Source organism: Lagenorhynchus albirostris, chromosome 14 (assembly GCF_949774975.1).
Source record: "Lagenorhynchus albirostris chromosome 14, mLagAlb1.1, whole genome shotgun sequence".
Classification (NCBI taxonomy): Eukaryota; Metazoa; Chordata; class Mammalia; order Artiodactyla; family Delphinidae; genus Lagenorhynchus; species Lagenorhynchus albirostris.
In genome coordinates, this window is record NC_083108.1 from 37,487,326 (window position 1) to 37,501,411 (window position 14,086).

The following is a 14,086-nucleotide window of genomic DNA, read 5'->3' on the forward strand; positions in this document are numbered from 1 at the left end:
CTGCCTCCACTCCTGGAGCCGTGGGGTCAAGTCAGTGATCACACTTCACTGTCGCTCTCTGAAAGCTAATGTGACTTGTCAGTACTCTGCACAAGCCTGTGAGTCCCCCCCGCCCCGCTGCCCCTCTAGGAGCAGCCAGAGCTATGCCCACCTCCACTCATTTCCACCAGCCCCTGGTGGGACAGTTTTCTTCCAGATGCCAAAGTAACCTGCTCTTCGTGGGTTGCAGTGAGGACACCCAAAGTGACACACCAGGGGACGGAATGAATGCAGCTGGGGCTGGGGGTCCTTGAAGCTGATTTTGTACCTGTCTACACATAAGAGCCCCTCAAAGCCCCCCAGAACTTTGGGAGTAAAGGCTAAGAAGTGGTGGTAGATGCCCTCTTGGCGTCCTGTTGTAAGTCACGTGGACCTGGGTCAACAGTCATCCTTCGTAATTGCCGAGGTTAATGGGGAGAAGCTACCTGCAGGTCTGGCTTGTGTAGCCAGTCTTTAGGCAAGGAAAGGCCTGATACTGAGGGGGCCCAGGGCAGTCACTGGGGGCCAGCCTGGTGTCAGGGCCCCTAGGCCAGGGCGACTTTCATCAAAAGCAGGCTCCACCCAGCAGAAGGCCCTGGAAAGAACAAGGGACTACTGATTTGTAAAAAGGGAACTGATTCGTTCTGGAAACAGGACCAAATGAAGGGGATCCAGAAGCCCTGTCTCAAGAATTATAGGCAGACTCTATCTCAAGAATTATTACTAATAAACTGTCTTCTGAGAAGGTGCTCATGGGGCACCTAGAAGACCCCCGTTGGGACACTCAGAAGGGCTTTTGGAACACTGAAGTAATATTTCTAGAGACTTCAGAACAGTGCCTGGCACAGAGTACATACAGAGAGAGCGCCTGTGAAACAGAAAAGTCTGTCCACTCTCAGGCTGCAGGATCGCTGGCCTTGCCTGTTTCTGCCTCAAGGCAGGGCCACCGTCAGGCTGGCTCAGGGCGCCCAGCTCAGTGGACCTGGCAGCTGCTGGCCTGAGACAAGTGAAGGAGGGTCCCAGGCCCCAGGTCCCCACAAGCCAGCTCTGTGGGAGAAGGCAGAGAGAGGGAAAGCTCCCTGAAGGGGAACCTAGCAAAGCCCTTTCCCCCCTCTGCCCACCGCAGTCTCTCCTATGTTCATCGCTAGATTCCGATGTGTCTCAGAGCTAAACGCTGTTCTGCTTTCAGCTCCCCAGCCAGGTTGTATTTCTGGGAGTTTCTTCCACACTGACCTGGCCCTACTGAAGCCCATCCCTGTGAGTTCCCTGTTGCTTCCAAGACCCTTACATCTCCCAGTTCTGTTGTGTTTGGGATCCCTCTGGGGTAGTTTGGCCCCAGGGATGCTCCTGCAGCGGGGGCAGCTGGCTATCCAGCTCTTACAACTAAACCATAAGCTCATGAAGATTTTAACTCTGCACTAAGTTTAAGGGTTTGCAGCTGAGGGGCCAATGCTCTATGCTGTTTATAGCCCTATAAAACTGTTCCCTCGGTGTAAGATCATAGGCAGGGCCAATCTGTAGGGGTCAGCGGGCCAGGCGTGCCCTTAGTTTCCTGGCTCCGCACCTCACTGCAGGGTCCTATGGAAGTTTGAGGAGGAGGCCAGCTGCATCTTGTGCACATTTTTGCCCACCTAAAACCAGCTGGGTGATTTCACTGCTCTGGAGAAGCCAGCCTGGTGAGTAACGCAGCTGAACAGGGGACGCCAGGGTTAGGACTGACTGGGATGGCAGGCTTGCTTCACATACCTCAGCAGGAAAGAATCTGACAGAGAACCAGAGATGGGAAAATGATCTCAAAAGTCCATTAGACATGGCACGAGACGAGTTTTATTCACAAACTCTAGAGCAGGGGGTGCAAGCATTACTTGGGCGTTTTAGTTAACAGAGCCTGTGCCCCGCAGAGATGACTGATGCAGAGCCAGCCTCTGGGGACAGGCACGCCCACTCTTCCGAGCCCCGGACATACCTTGGCTGACCTGGTGACGGCCCCAATCTCTGAGTACAGATCAGAGCTGTCCGGGAAGTTTTCCACCACCATGGTGCACACGTGGTAGAGAAGTGACTGCTTGTGCACGGTGTCTTTGACTTCTGGAACCTTCTCGAGGTAGCTTAACTCAAACGCTTTGGCCTGTTTGGGGAACATTCAATAAAAGACAGGAAGAACAAGTTTCACGCAGGTTCTCAGAAAGGCCCAAATTGTTTCAGAATCAATGCTCTCTTGAAGGAGCCCAATATTTAGCTCCTCTATGAGCGAAGCATCTCAGGCCACACGCTCCATCATCCTTAGCTGATTACACACGGACCAGCCACCCTGAGAGCAAAATGAGCCTCCAGCCCTTTCCCACCACGCCCACCAGCCACGGACTATCCCAGGGCTCTGCTCCTAAACCAGGGTGCCGGGATGGGGCGAAGGGGGCGGGGTCTCTGCCACGTAGGTATCTACAACTTCCCTAATCCCTTCCCTGCTGCTTTTCTACTTCCTGGCCGAAGATAGACCATTAAAACAAACAAAAAGAAGTTTGTTTATAATGTGTATGAGTACAAATATTTAAGTGATAAGCTCAGGGGAAAAAAGAGAAAAAGAAAAAAACAGGGTAGAAGAAAACAGCTCCAAAGTCAATTTTGGGAGGAGCCAAGCTGCACAAGGAATAAAGTGCTTATTTTTCTAAGTTTTCTTATTTATAGCAAGATACAGGCTTGAATAAATAGGCCCTGATATTTTAAGGACAAAACTTCTAGATTTTCACCAAAAAACACAAAAACTGTTTGTTCAATTGTACTTTGGAGGACCAGAGGTACGACCTCCACTGGCAAGTGAAGGGCAGGGATTTTGTGAAGAAAGCGATGGGAAAGACTTACATTAGTTCCATTTAGAAAGTTCCCAATGGCTAAGAGAGTAGACAGGATAAAGCCCAAGGTTTTATTGTTCTCCAACTGGTCTATTCCTTCCTTCAGGTCCAAAAGTGGTTCTGCCACTTCCTTTCAATTAAAAAAAAGTTAGAAGAAGGTGATAGAGATCGTAAATTTTGGTTTTACTTTGTTCTTTTTAATTTTTGTACAAGGTCATTACCAGTGGAGTTCTCCCAGTATAAAGCAATCCCATGTGATGGGCACATGCTCCCAGGTATGGAAAAGAGCAGAAGGGCAGCAGGAGAAAGTCTAGCCCTAAAGTCTCCTCAGTGCAGACCAACTGGGTACCTGTGGCTCACAGGAGCTTGGTTGGGTGACATCTGCTCTGTCATCCCCTGTTCCTGCCCATCTCCCAAGTTCAAGCAGGACCCTCAGGTTATACTCTCCTCCCATTCTCTCTTCTGACCATGGTTGATGTCTATGAAACTCTTCACCTGCAGGTTCCTTCAGCATCGGAACCAGTCTTCCTCTTTGCCTTTCTCCTCCCAGGCAGATGACACTGGAAACTGTGGCCTCATTGTCCCTGGACCCAGGTCTCCTAACCTCCCCTCTAGGCACTCTGTGGCTGGCCACCTCTTGGCCTGGGTTACTTTCTAGAAGGCCATCATCCTCATTACGCCAACTTTCTTCAAAACTCCCACTCTCTCAGGTGTCTAGCCTGCCCCGTGGCCTCATGGCCTCAGTCTCCCCTTCCCTCTGTCTGGTCGTTCTGTAACCACCCCCCACCTCAGCGTCCTCACTGAGGCTCTCCCCACGCATGGACCCCAAAGCCAGAAGCTTCAGCTGCATTCTCTTCAGCCTCGCTTCTGCTAGGCAGGCCCTCCCAGCCCCTGGCCAAGGCTGACTCGATGACCTGTTTTCTCCCTGAAGTTACCTCACTTTTCTCCAGAAAATCATCTGAACATGCTGACTAGTTCTGCAACCACGTCACCCTAGCAGTTCTAGGCTTCTTCAGCCCTGCCTGATTCTCGAATAGAGTCAAATATAGCAGTTTCCTCCTGAAGCAGCCTTAGCCCACTGCTACCTGCCTGGTCCTCAGAAAGGACCGTGCTCCCTCCCTTGGGGAAAGAGGAAGACCACACATCCTCTCCACTTCCTCTGGGCACTTACTCTCAGTCAAGCTCACCTCCAGCTCACCATCCCTCCCTCCCTTGTCCTCTCCATGGTTCCTTCTTCTCAGCCTGCAAAAAATACTCACCTCTCGCCCATCCGGAGAGGACACCTGCTGCTTCTACTTTCTACTCGGGATGAGTGTTCCCATGCCTTCACTTTCCTTCTACTCTCCTCTCAACCTCTTGAAATCTGTTCATCTCCGATTTTCTACTGTGATACTCTCTCAAAGGGACCCAGTGACCTGCTGGTTGCCACAGTCAATGGCAGTGAGGTGACCATCATCAGCTAGAAGGATTGCAAGTCACTTCCCATATTGTGTCTTTCTGTACTGTCTAAATTTTCTACAATGAGCATATAGAGTCAGAAAAACATTTGATAGTTTTTTTGTTTTTTTTAAACAGTCAAGTATCTGAGGCTGGTGCCAGACAGACACTTTAGAATAAGCCCTCACTGGTAGGCTGCACATCACTCGGTGTAGACACGACCCCATCACGATCAAACCCGCACCCTTCAAACCCTGTCTCAGGAATGATACTTCACTATGTTCACCGTTAAAAAAATGAACATTCTCAACTCTGGGGACATAGGACTGGCTGCCTCTCTTCCTAAGTGCTTACCTTTTCTGTAGTTTCATAATCCATTTTGAACGCCCAGAGGTGGAGCCGAGCTGAGAGCTCGCTGATGGAGCACAGTGTAAGGAGGAACTGCTCTGCACTGCCCAGGGGCACCTCAGGGTTGGCCAGCTGCGCTTCCTGGATTTTCTGCTTCTCTTCTTCAGTGGGAATCATGGTTAGAATTTTCTGGAAAGATGGAATGATACAGTATATTCTTAGTGATGGACCCCTCGATGTTTCCAAATTCATATGGTAACTTCCCAACCAGGTAGTAGAGATGTTCTGCTGTCAGTGCTCTTATCATATACAGCTGCTGTATACCAAATAAACTTTAGGGTGGAAAAGCCCTACGTAGCATCTAAATTTACATTCATTTGTTTTAACATTCTTTCTCTTTCTTTAAATCTCCAGTTCCATAAGCAACTTGCCCTAAATTTCCTGGTCTTGTACATGAAGGACATTCTAGGCAAGAAAGGGATGGGGGTGTGAGAGAAAGGTGAAAGAATAAGATAGAAGATTAGAGAACAGCTCCCCGTTCCCTAAGAAATAGAGTAAAATGTGTGAAGCATATAATCTTCTCACAGATTAATTTAAGAGCTTACAAAAATAAATCATTTACCAAGAGCTCAGACTAACTTTTGTACATGGGCCATATTATAACTTTCATTGTTTTAAATATTTCAAGTATATTTCAAATTTTATATAGAAATGAAAACATCTTAACATCAGGCTCAGCTCAAGTCTGACTGAGGAAAAAATGATGGTGGTACTTATAAAGAGCAATACTTACCTACTAATGGAAAGAGTATCACTTTCTGCTTTTATTTGTTTCTGGTAAAAGTCAATTGTGCAAGGCAGAGGGAGCAAACAGGCATCAGAAGGACTCTTATAAGTTCAAATTCCTTAGTGATTACATTTTAAAAGAAGGTAAAAATTCCCATCACGTGACATTTAACATACAACATTACGAAAGAGGAGGTGTCATTATTTTTCTCTCATTTATCAAATGAGAGTATCAAAGCAAAGAAATATACATTGTGCCATACTTTTCGGTAACTTACGTTAATTCATTAATTCTAAGCGGCTTTGGTTACTGCTCTACAATAGCAACCATCTGGATAAAGTGTGGGAAGGAGTTTCGGTTCTGGGGGAGATAGATAGAGTAAGCAATACTCTGTCTGTCCCACTAAATGCAACTATACACCCTGGACAGCAGGCATGGAGCAGGTACTTGAAGACTTTTAAAAAAAGAAATAGTGGTAGGTGGATGGAGGAAGAAGACCAGAACTGAAAGTTCAACTGAACTGGTAATGAGTTGACCATTTTTCCTCTGGTATTCCCTAGCCTGGGCTCAGGTAGCCCAAAAATCTGGAAGAGGGTATCGGGTGCAGACAGAGAGAACGCCAGGGGAGCCCTCTAGTTCTGACTCGAGGTGTGGGAAAGGGCCTCCTAGCGGTGGCAGCAAGGTTGGCAGGTCCTAAAACTCAGATGAAGTGAACATTCCTCTCCAGTCAGTGGAGCTGTGTTCCCAAGAGATGGGGCAAACCCCTTATGCTTTTCTTTTCTATCTTCTCTCTGCTTGGCCCCAGACATGGGCACAGTCATAGCGAGTGCATGGTAAAGTGAGGTAACTAAAGACCTAGCTTTCACTGGAGGACTAAAAAGGAAGGCCCCAGAAAACCAGAAAGCAGTGGGGAGGTCAGGAAACATGAAGAGCCTGCAAAGCAAGGGCACAAAGCTGTTTAAGAACTTCTGAGCTTCTCCTTGAGCTGTTCATGTATGAATCTGACCTTCAAAAGCACATTAAAGACTTTGAGACCTGAACTGCTCTTTGAAAACTTTGAAAACTGAGCTGACGCTGGAACAACAGTCCACAGAAGGTGGGTCAGAATCTGTGGCTTGAACTCCAACAAGTGATGGAACAATTCTTAATTCTTTTTATGAAACCAGAATGACCATGATACAAAAACCAGACAAAGTTAATCTAGTCGAGAAAAGAAAACTACATGCCAATACCCTGATGAATCAGATGCAAAAATCCTTAACAAAATATTTTAAAGTATATAAATAAATGCCAATATATTAAGATATATAAATCTATTGCTATATTTCATATAGCAATATATTTTAAAATAGCCACAAGGTTGGTTCAATATGAAAAAAATTAATCAATGCAATTAATCTACCTGATTAACAGTGTGAACAAGAAAATGCACACAGTCATTTCAATTGACTCAAAAAAGTTTTGATAAAATTCAATTTCCATTCATGACAAAAAAATCTCAGCAACCCAGTAATAGAAGGCATTTCCCCCACCTGATAAGATACATTTATTAAAAAAAAAAACCTACAGCTCATTTCATACTTAATGGTGACAGAGAGAATGCTTTCCTTGTAAGAATGGGAACAAGACAGGGCGTCCACTCTCACCATTCCTATTTAACATTGTGTGGAAATCCTAGCCAGGTATATAAAATTTTAAAAATACATACAGATTGGAAAGGAAAAGATAAAACTCTTCCTATCACAGATGGTATAATTGTCTACATAGGAAATTTTGAGGCATCTACAAAAAACTTATGAAACAATGAGTTAAACAATGTTGCATAATATAAGGTCAATATACAAAAAAAATCCATTTTATTTCTATATATTACTAAGGAGCAATTACAAACTGAAATTTTAAAAAAATGCTGTTTACAATGAAATACTTAGGTATGAATCTAACAAAGCACGTGTAGGATCTGCATTTGGAAAGTAGAAAATGCTGATGAAAGCAATCTAACCGTCTAAAGATGATCTAAGTGAAGAGAGAAGGAACAGTGTTCACAGACGGAAGGACTCAACATAGTCAAGATGTTAATCTTCCCAAAATTGATGTATAAATTTAACTCAATTCCAATCAAAATACCGTGATTTTTTTGTGGATATAGACAAGCTGATTCTAAAAATTATATGGCAAGGCAGAGGACCAAAACAGTCAAACCAAAATAATTTTGAAAAAGAATACCCTTGGAGGAGTCATACCACTTGACTTTAAGATCTACAATAAAGCTGCGGTATTAAGACAGTGTGGCATGGGCTGAATGATAGATACAGTGGGACAAAACGGGGCACCCGGAAATAGACTACACAAATATGGCCCAGTGATTCTGACAAAGGTATGAAGGCAGTTCAGTGGACAAATGGTAGTGTTTTCAACAAATGGTGTTGGATGGACCAACTGGAATCCATATGTAAAAAGTGAACCTCAACTTAAACCTTCCACCTTCTACATAAGTTAACACAAAGGGGATCATAGATCTACAAGTAAGAAGCAACACTACAAAACTTTTAGAAGGAAACACAGGAGAAAATTTTTGTGACACAGGTTATGCAGTGAACCCCTAGACATGATACAAAAAAAGAATAGGTTGATAAATTAACCTTCATCCAAATTAAACGTTTTTTCTCTGTGAAAGACACTGTTAAGAGAATGAAGAGACAAGTTACAGTTCCTCAAAAGATTAAACATAGAGTTATCACATGACCCAGCAATTCCATTTGTATTTACCCTAGAAAAATTAAAACAGTATTCACACAAAAACTTGTACATGAGTATTTGTAGTAGCTTTATTCATAACTGCTATGAACTGGACCAAGCTAAATATTCTTCAACGGGTGGATATTTATATTTACAAACAGCCAGTGGTACATCCCTACAATGCGATGATACTCAGCAATAAAAAGGGACCAACTGTAGATACAAACTGCAACTTGGATGAATCTCAGAGGCATCGATCATGCTGAGTGAAAGAAGCCAATCTCAAAAGGTTACTCGCTGTATTATTCCTTGTGTATGACATTCTCGGAAAGACAAAACCATAGTGATGAGAATCAATCAGTCATTAACAGGGGCTAGGGGTGGGTTAAGGGTGTGACTAGAAAGGGACAGCACAAGAGCTTTTTGGGGAGATGGGACTGCTTTGAATTTTTGACTACAGTGGTCATTGCATGAATTTATATATGTTTTAAAACTCAGTAGACCTGGACCCCCTCCAAAAGTCAACTTTACTCTATATTAATTAAAAAAAAAGTCAAAATAAAAGACTGGACACTTGACACCAGAATCAGCAAACATGCAGATATCTACATGATTGTGCCTTAGGATGTATCTGGGTGGGGTAGTAGTTGTCCTAGGCTTCTGAAAGTGTTATCAGGGAGGGCTGTCTCAGGAGTTTATCAGAAGCCAGTGATGACAAACTGTATTGAAGACATGTTTTGGGCTGTGGTCAGAGTGAGGTCACAGGTGGTGAGCCCTAGATACCTCTTCTTCCAACATCCTCTTCATCACGACCCCAAACACAGATTATGTGGGTGGAATGGAGCACTGGGGAGACGTTCAGTGACGATCCTCCTTGTTCTCCCACAGGCTGATGCTACTGATTCCACCTGTCCACACAGATGGCATTTAAAAAGGACCAAAACAATCCAAGCAGATGTCACTTCTTCCAAAACACCCAGCATTTGAACTCAACTGGTTTTCAAAAGAAAAACTTAAGTAAGAATTTGTATTTTAATTTTCTTAATGCTCAAATTGTTTTAAGCATGTACAAGAATTCCGAAATATAAAGTTGTCAACGCTTTTCCCCCTTCCTCAGAAGGCATTTTCCTGGGATGATTTTTGTTTGCTTTTTTCCTTTGGGAAAGTAATCAAACACTCTTTTGTTTTTCCTTTCTCTAATTTAAACCATTTGTTCACTACTGAAGATTTATGAGGTTACCATCTGCCAGTTTATTTTACTTATTTTTTACACATCACTGACAATAAAAATAGCCGTAAGACGGGGACAGGAGGTCAACGCTACCTCCTATGAGGTGATGGTCCCTTTTTTCCATGAGCAGATGACAAGGGAATGAGCATACCTTTAATTTGCTCTTTACCATGTCAGTAGATTTACTGATGTTTCTGTGATGACCATTTGGTTTCACAAGGAGAAAAACATCAAACAGGCCCATGACATAATAATCTCAGTGTTTTTTTGCTTTCTTCCAGACAGTGTTTCTCCAGCACTGCTTTAACTATGCTTGCTTTTGTATCTGAAAATCATATTTCAGATGAAAATTCATAAGTCTGACTTATTTTTTACAGACCCAAATGCTTTGGGGTTTGGCCATCTCATTCACTTGCAGATGAGACCATACTAAGTAATTATCAAGTCTTGTGAGTTCTTTTTTTTTTTACCATCCTTATTGTAGTATATTTGTTTTACAATAGTGTGTTAGTTTCTGCTTTATAACAAATTGAATCAGCTATACACATACGTGTATCCCCATATCTCCTGAGTTCTGAACAGAACCCTGGCTACGACTCTGGATGAGAACCTAACAGCAGAAAGTTGGAGCCTTTATGCAGGGCTTGGATGCAACTTGCAGTCTCATGAGACAATGGCATTCTCTTCATGCACTTCATCTCAGGGAGCGGCTTTTTTTTTTTTTAGTTAACTCCTCAAGTTTATTTCTTGATAGTATCTTCTTTCGTTCTTATGATTACTCAAGTGAGGCATGTAAGGCAGAAATTATGCACCAAATTTACAGATGAAGATGCAGTGCCTGAAGCTAGGCTGGATAACCAAGGTAGCGCTGGAGAACCACCCAGGGGCTCCTCTTACTTTCTAGCACCACCTCCGTGCTCATGGCGATTCCACAAACTACCAGGTGGGACATTCTCATTCCTGGCACTGTGGACCCACTGATGGGCTCCTGCACTCAGGCTCATCTGCGCGTGCCCAGCGCTCACTCAGGGACCCGTGGACGGGGTTCCCAACACAAACTGCTTGAGAAGATACTGTAGCTTTGTACAGGCGGCCAAAGGGAAATTCTGTTTCTAGGACGCTGACTGGCCTGGCAGCCAAGCAGGGCCAAGTTAAATGTCGTTTGGGGCCATTCAATTGTGTTACCCTCTGAGCAAACACAGACTCTAAAAATGACAAAAGCAAGGAGAAAAATGAAAACCCTTCCTACTTCCATCTGTGATACCTCAGCGATGTTTTACTTGGGAAAATACCATTAATAATACTTAGAGATGCCCCCAAATCATATTCTAAAGTTTAATACTCTTATGAAAAACGACTTCCTTAATGAAGTTACTTGCTCCCGTGGGTTTTCATGATGAACCAGATACAAAACATGGGGGTGACAAACAGGATGTCAGTAAATACATCCTAATCACGTCCAGGTACACAGAGGTTTCGTTTCGAATGACCCCATTAAGCCGTGGTGCCACGCTACAGGGCCTGCATCCAAGAAGCAGACGGCTTGGCAAAAGGCCATTTGGGCATAAGCTGGAAATCATATTAGTGAAGATCTGTAAGGACGCAACCTACATCTCTTCTCAGCCCTGACTTAACTCTTGAACAACAAGCCTAGACAATAAGCTTTGGGGGAGTATCTCTGCACTTGGATGAAGACCATCTCTACCCCTTGGGCCCCTGGGATCAGTGGCCAGAGACAGCAGGTAACAGCTGGGAGGGCCTGGGTTCTGTCTTCCCCACAAAGACTGGTTTCTTCTGGATTCTCAGCTACAGCTGACAAGAGTTGAAAATATACACAGTCTCTGGATTTGCCCAGGCAGCTTCAGATGAGGGGTTCTCAATCAGGGTGATTCTGTCCCCAGGGTATATTGATGAAGTCTAAGAGACATTTTTGGTTGTCACCCCTGGATGGGTGCCACCGGCATCTTGTGGGCAGAGGCCAGGGATCCTGAACACCCTACAATGCACAGGGCAGCTCCCACAATAAAGAACTGTCCAGCCCAGAATGGCAATAGTGCCAGATGATAAACCTTGCTTTCAAAAAAAGTGTGGTAAAAATGTGTAACTCCATGTCTTGTGACTATATATGAATTTAGCGAGCACTCATGACACAACAAGCTCTCAGGAAGGGTTAGGCAGTGATTTCCATGGCTGTGTCCTCTCACTGTACCTCATTTCATATGCCAGCTACTCCCAGAGGAAAACCATAGGCAGCGCTGTGATGCGGACTGCGTTGCCTCATGCATCTTCTCACTCCCCTTCCAGATTCCCTCTTATTCTTTTCGGTGGGTGAGCCCAGGCCCAGACAGCCCACCTGGGCTGGCCGCCGCCAGAGCTGGCCTGTGGATTGCACTTCCGGCTCAGGCTCTAGAAATCATATTTCAGCTCGACCTCTTACTGGCTCGTGAGCTTGGACACAGACAAACGTTGGAACTCGCCCTCTTCATCTTTAAGATGAAGAACATAATAGTATGTACCTCGTAAGGGTCTGATGAGCGTCTGTGTGAAGCACCTACCTGGTGTCTGGCCCACAGGAGGAAACCTAGGAAAGTCAAGTTTAGTGCTGTGCTGCTCCCATATCCGTCATCATTATTGTACCTATCATCATTCCTTCCTGGATTGAAAAAACCAGTCAGAAAAGGAAAAAATAATTTGATTCATTCTAAAGTCTAACTAACTTATTGTATCTGAAACTCTCCCCACCTAGGGAGACTGACATTTCAGGAAAGAAAAAAGGCAAAACCAAAGGCATCCACCTCTCCTGATGGACTTTCAAGTTCTCATGGCAATAAGGGGAAATATTTTTAAAAGGGGAAGTTGTCATTTTTTCCTTCAATCAAGCTGGCCCTGGCTGCATTTGGAGCCTATGTACGAATCTGAAGCTTTTACAGTCTTTAAAAGATCCTGTGAAGTAAATAGGATGGCCAGAATGTGCACTAGGGCCTACTACTCTGTCCTATGTGAGAGACACTTTGCACTTGGTTCGTCCCGCTTGGCAGCTCCCACCTGCCCAATGCCCTTCTCTCTTGCTGCTCTGTGCGTCCCAGGGTGGAGGTGCCTCACACTGAGGCTGGGCCTGCTCCCTTCTTTCTCGTTGTCTGGCAGCTGCCTCAGTGTCCCTCTCTGTATTTGCCTCCTGTCACCTGCTCTCTCCTTTTTACACCCTCCCCGGTGTGCCACGTGCCCTCACTCCCTGGCTCTGCTGACCTGCTGTGCTGCATGGCCTGACTCCAGGGCTTGGGCTCCACCTCCTCTCCAGCCAGAGAGAAGTACCATTTCCCTCATCGTACCTGCTCCTGGCACAGGCTGTGTGTGTGTTTCTCAGGGCAGAGTTGCTTAGGCCTCGTACTGGTTTCCTAGGTTTGCCATAACAAAGCGCCACAAATTCAGGGGTTCCAAACAAAGGAAATTTATTCTCTCACCGTTTGAGAGACTAGAAGTCTAATATCAAGGTGTCGGCAGGGCCATGCTCTTTCTGAAGACTCGAGGGGAGGATCTTTCCTTGCCTCGTCCTCGCTTCTGGTAGTTGCCGGCAGTCCTTCATGCTCCTTGGCTTGTAAACGCTTTCCTGCAATTTCTGCCTCCATCATCACACGGTGCTCTGTTCTGTGTGTCTTCCTGTGTATCCTCTGTGTTCCCATGGCATTCCCCTCTCTGTGTCTCTGTCCAAACTTCTCTCTTCTTAGAAGGATATCAGCCAGTGGAGTAGGACCCACCCTAACCCAGGATGACTTTATCTTAACTTGATCATGTCTGCAAAGACCCTATTTCCAAATAAGGTCACATTCTGGGGTTCTGGGTAGGCATGGATTTTGAAGTTTGTACTCAATCCAGTACAAACCTCTGGAACACGGCTTTTCCTGTGGAGGTCTGTGCTTTCCAAAGCACAAAGGCACGTCTGTCCTCCTGGGTTCAGGCGTCACTTTGCCCCATGGGCCCCATTGCCCCCTACCACACTCAGGGCTGGAGACACGTAGGGCACAGTCCCCCAGGCCCTCCTCACTTTCAACTCTCCCGCCAAAGCCCGCTCTCCCTCCCTGCAGCCAGCCTTCATTGGCTTCCTTCACTCTGGAGGCTTTCAAATAAGACTGGGTATGAAGGAATCTCAGATATGGAGAGCCTTTAAAGGAACCCAGGGCTCTTTGCCAATAGAAGGACGGGGTGGGTGTCACCCAACGTCACGAAGCAGTGTCTTCAGATCCCCACTCTGACCCAGTGAGCCTCCAGGCCATCCACCCATCTGTAGGATTCTGTGGACTGAGCCATTGGTTTCACGCACTCTTTCTCTGTTATAAGAACAGGAGATTGAACTTCCTACGGACAGGCACCAGCCCATAGCGAAGGGTGAGCAGGGCCTGGTGGAAGGGCACTGGGCCCTGGCAGAGCAGGGGAGCTGTGGCGCCAGCTGGGCCGCCTGCCAGCCATGTAGTCACAGCCAAGGCACCCAATCTCTCTCCACTTGTGCCACTCAGATTAACAAATGCTGCAGACTCAGTTGGCTTGGGTTTTCCAGCTGATCAAATGAAACCCATCTCTACACACCCCAAAGGGTGCCAAGAGAGAAACAAATCCGCTAACACGGAGTGAGCACGTATGGAAAACCCTACTTTTGAGACTGTTCATTAAACGTATTTGGTT

The 14,086-nt window shown here is 45.4% G+C and overlaps 1 protein-coding gene across 9 annotated transcripts in view; it reads right to left on the reverse strand.

The window, feature by feature from the left end:
* Positions 1–14,086, reverse strand: part of FHOD3 (formin homology 2 domain containing 3) — a 492,532-nt gene that overhangs the window by 40,702 nt on the left and 437,744 nt on the right. For all 9 annotated transcript variants that reach the window (XM_060121093.1, XM_060121091.1, XM_060121090.1 and 6 more), the window contains 3 exons: positions 4,659–4,841; positions 2,878–2,997; positions 1,985–2,146 (listed from right to left, as the gene is read on the reverse strand). In XM_060121093.1, the coding sequence (XP_059977076.1) occupies positions 1,985–2,146; positions 2,878–2,997; positions 4,659–4,841 (465 nt within the window). The remainder of the gene's footprint in view (positions 1–1,984; positions 2,147–2,877; positions 2,998–4,658; positions 4,842–14,086) is intronic.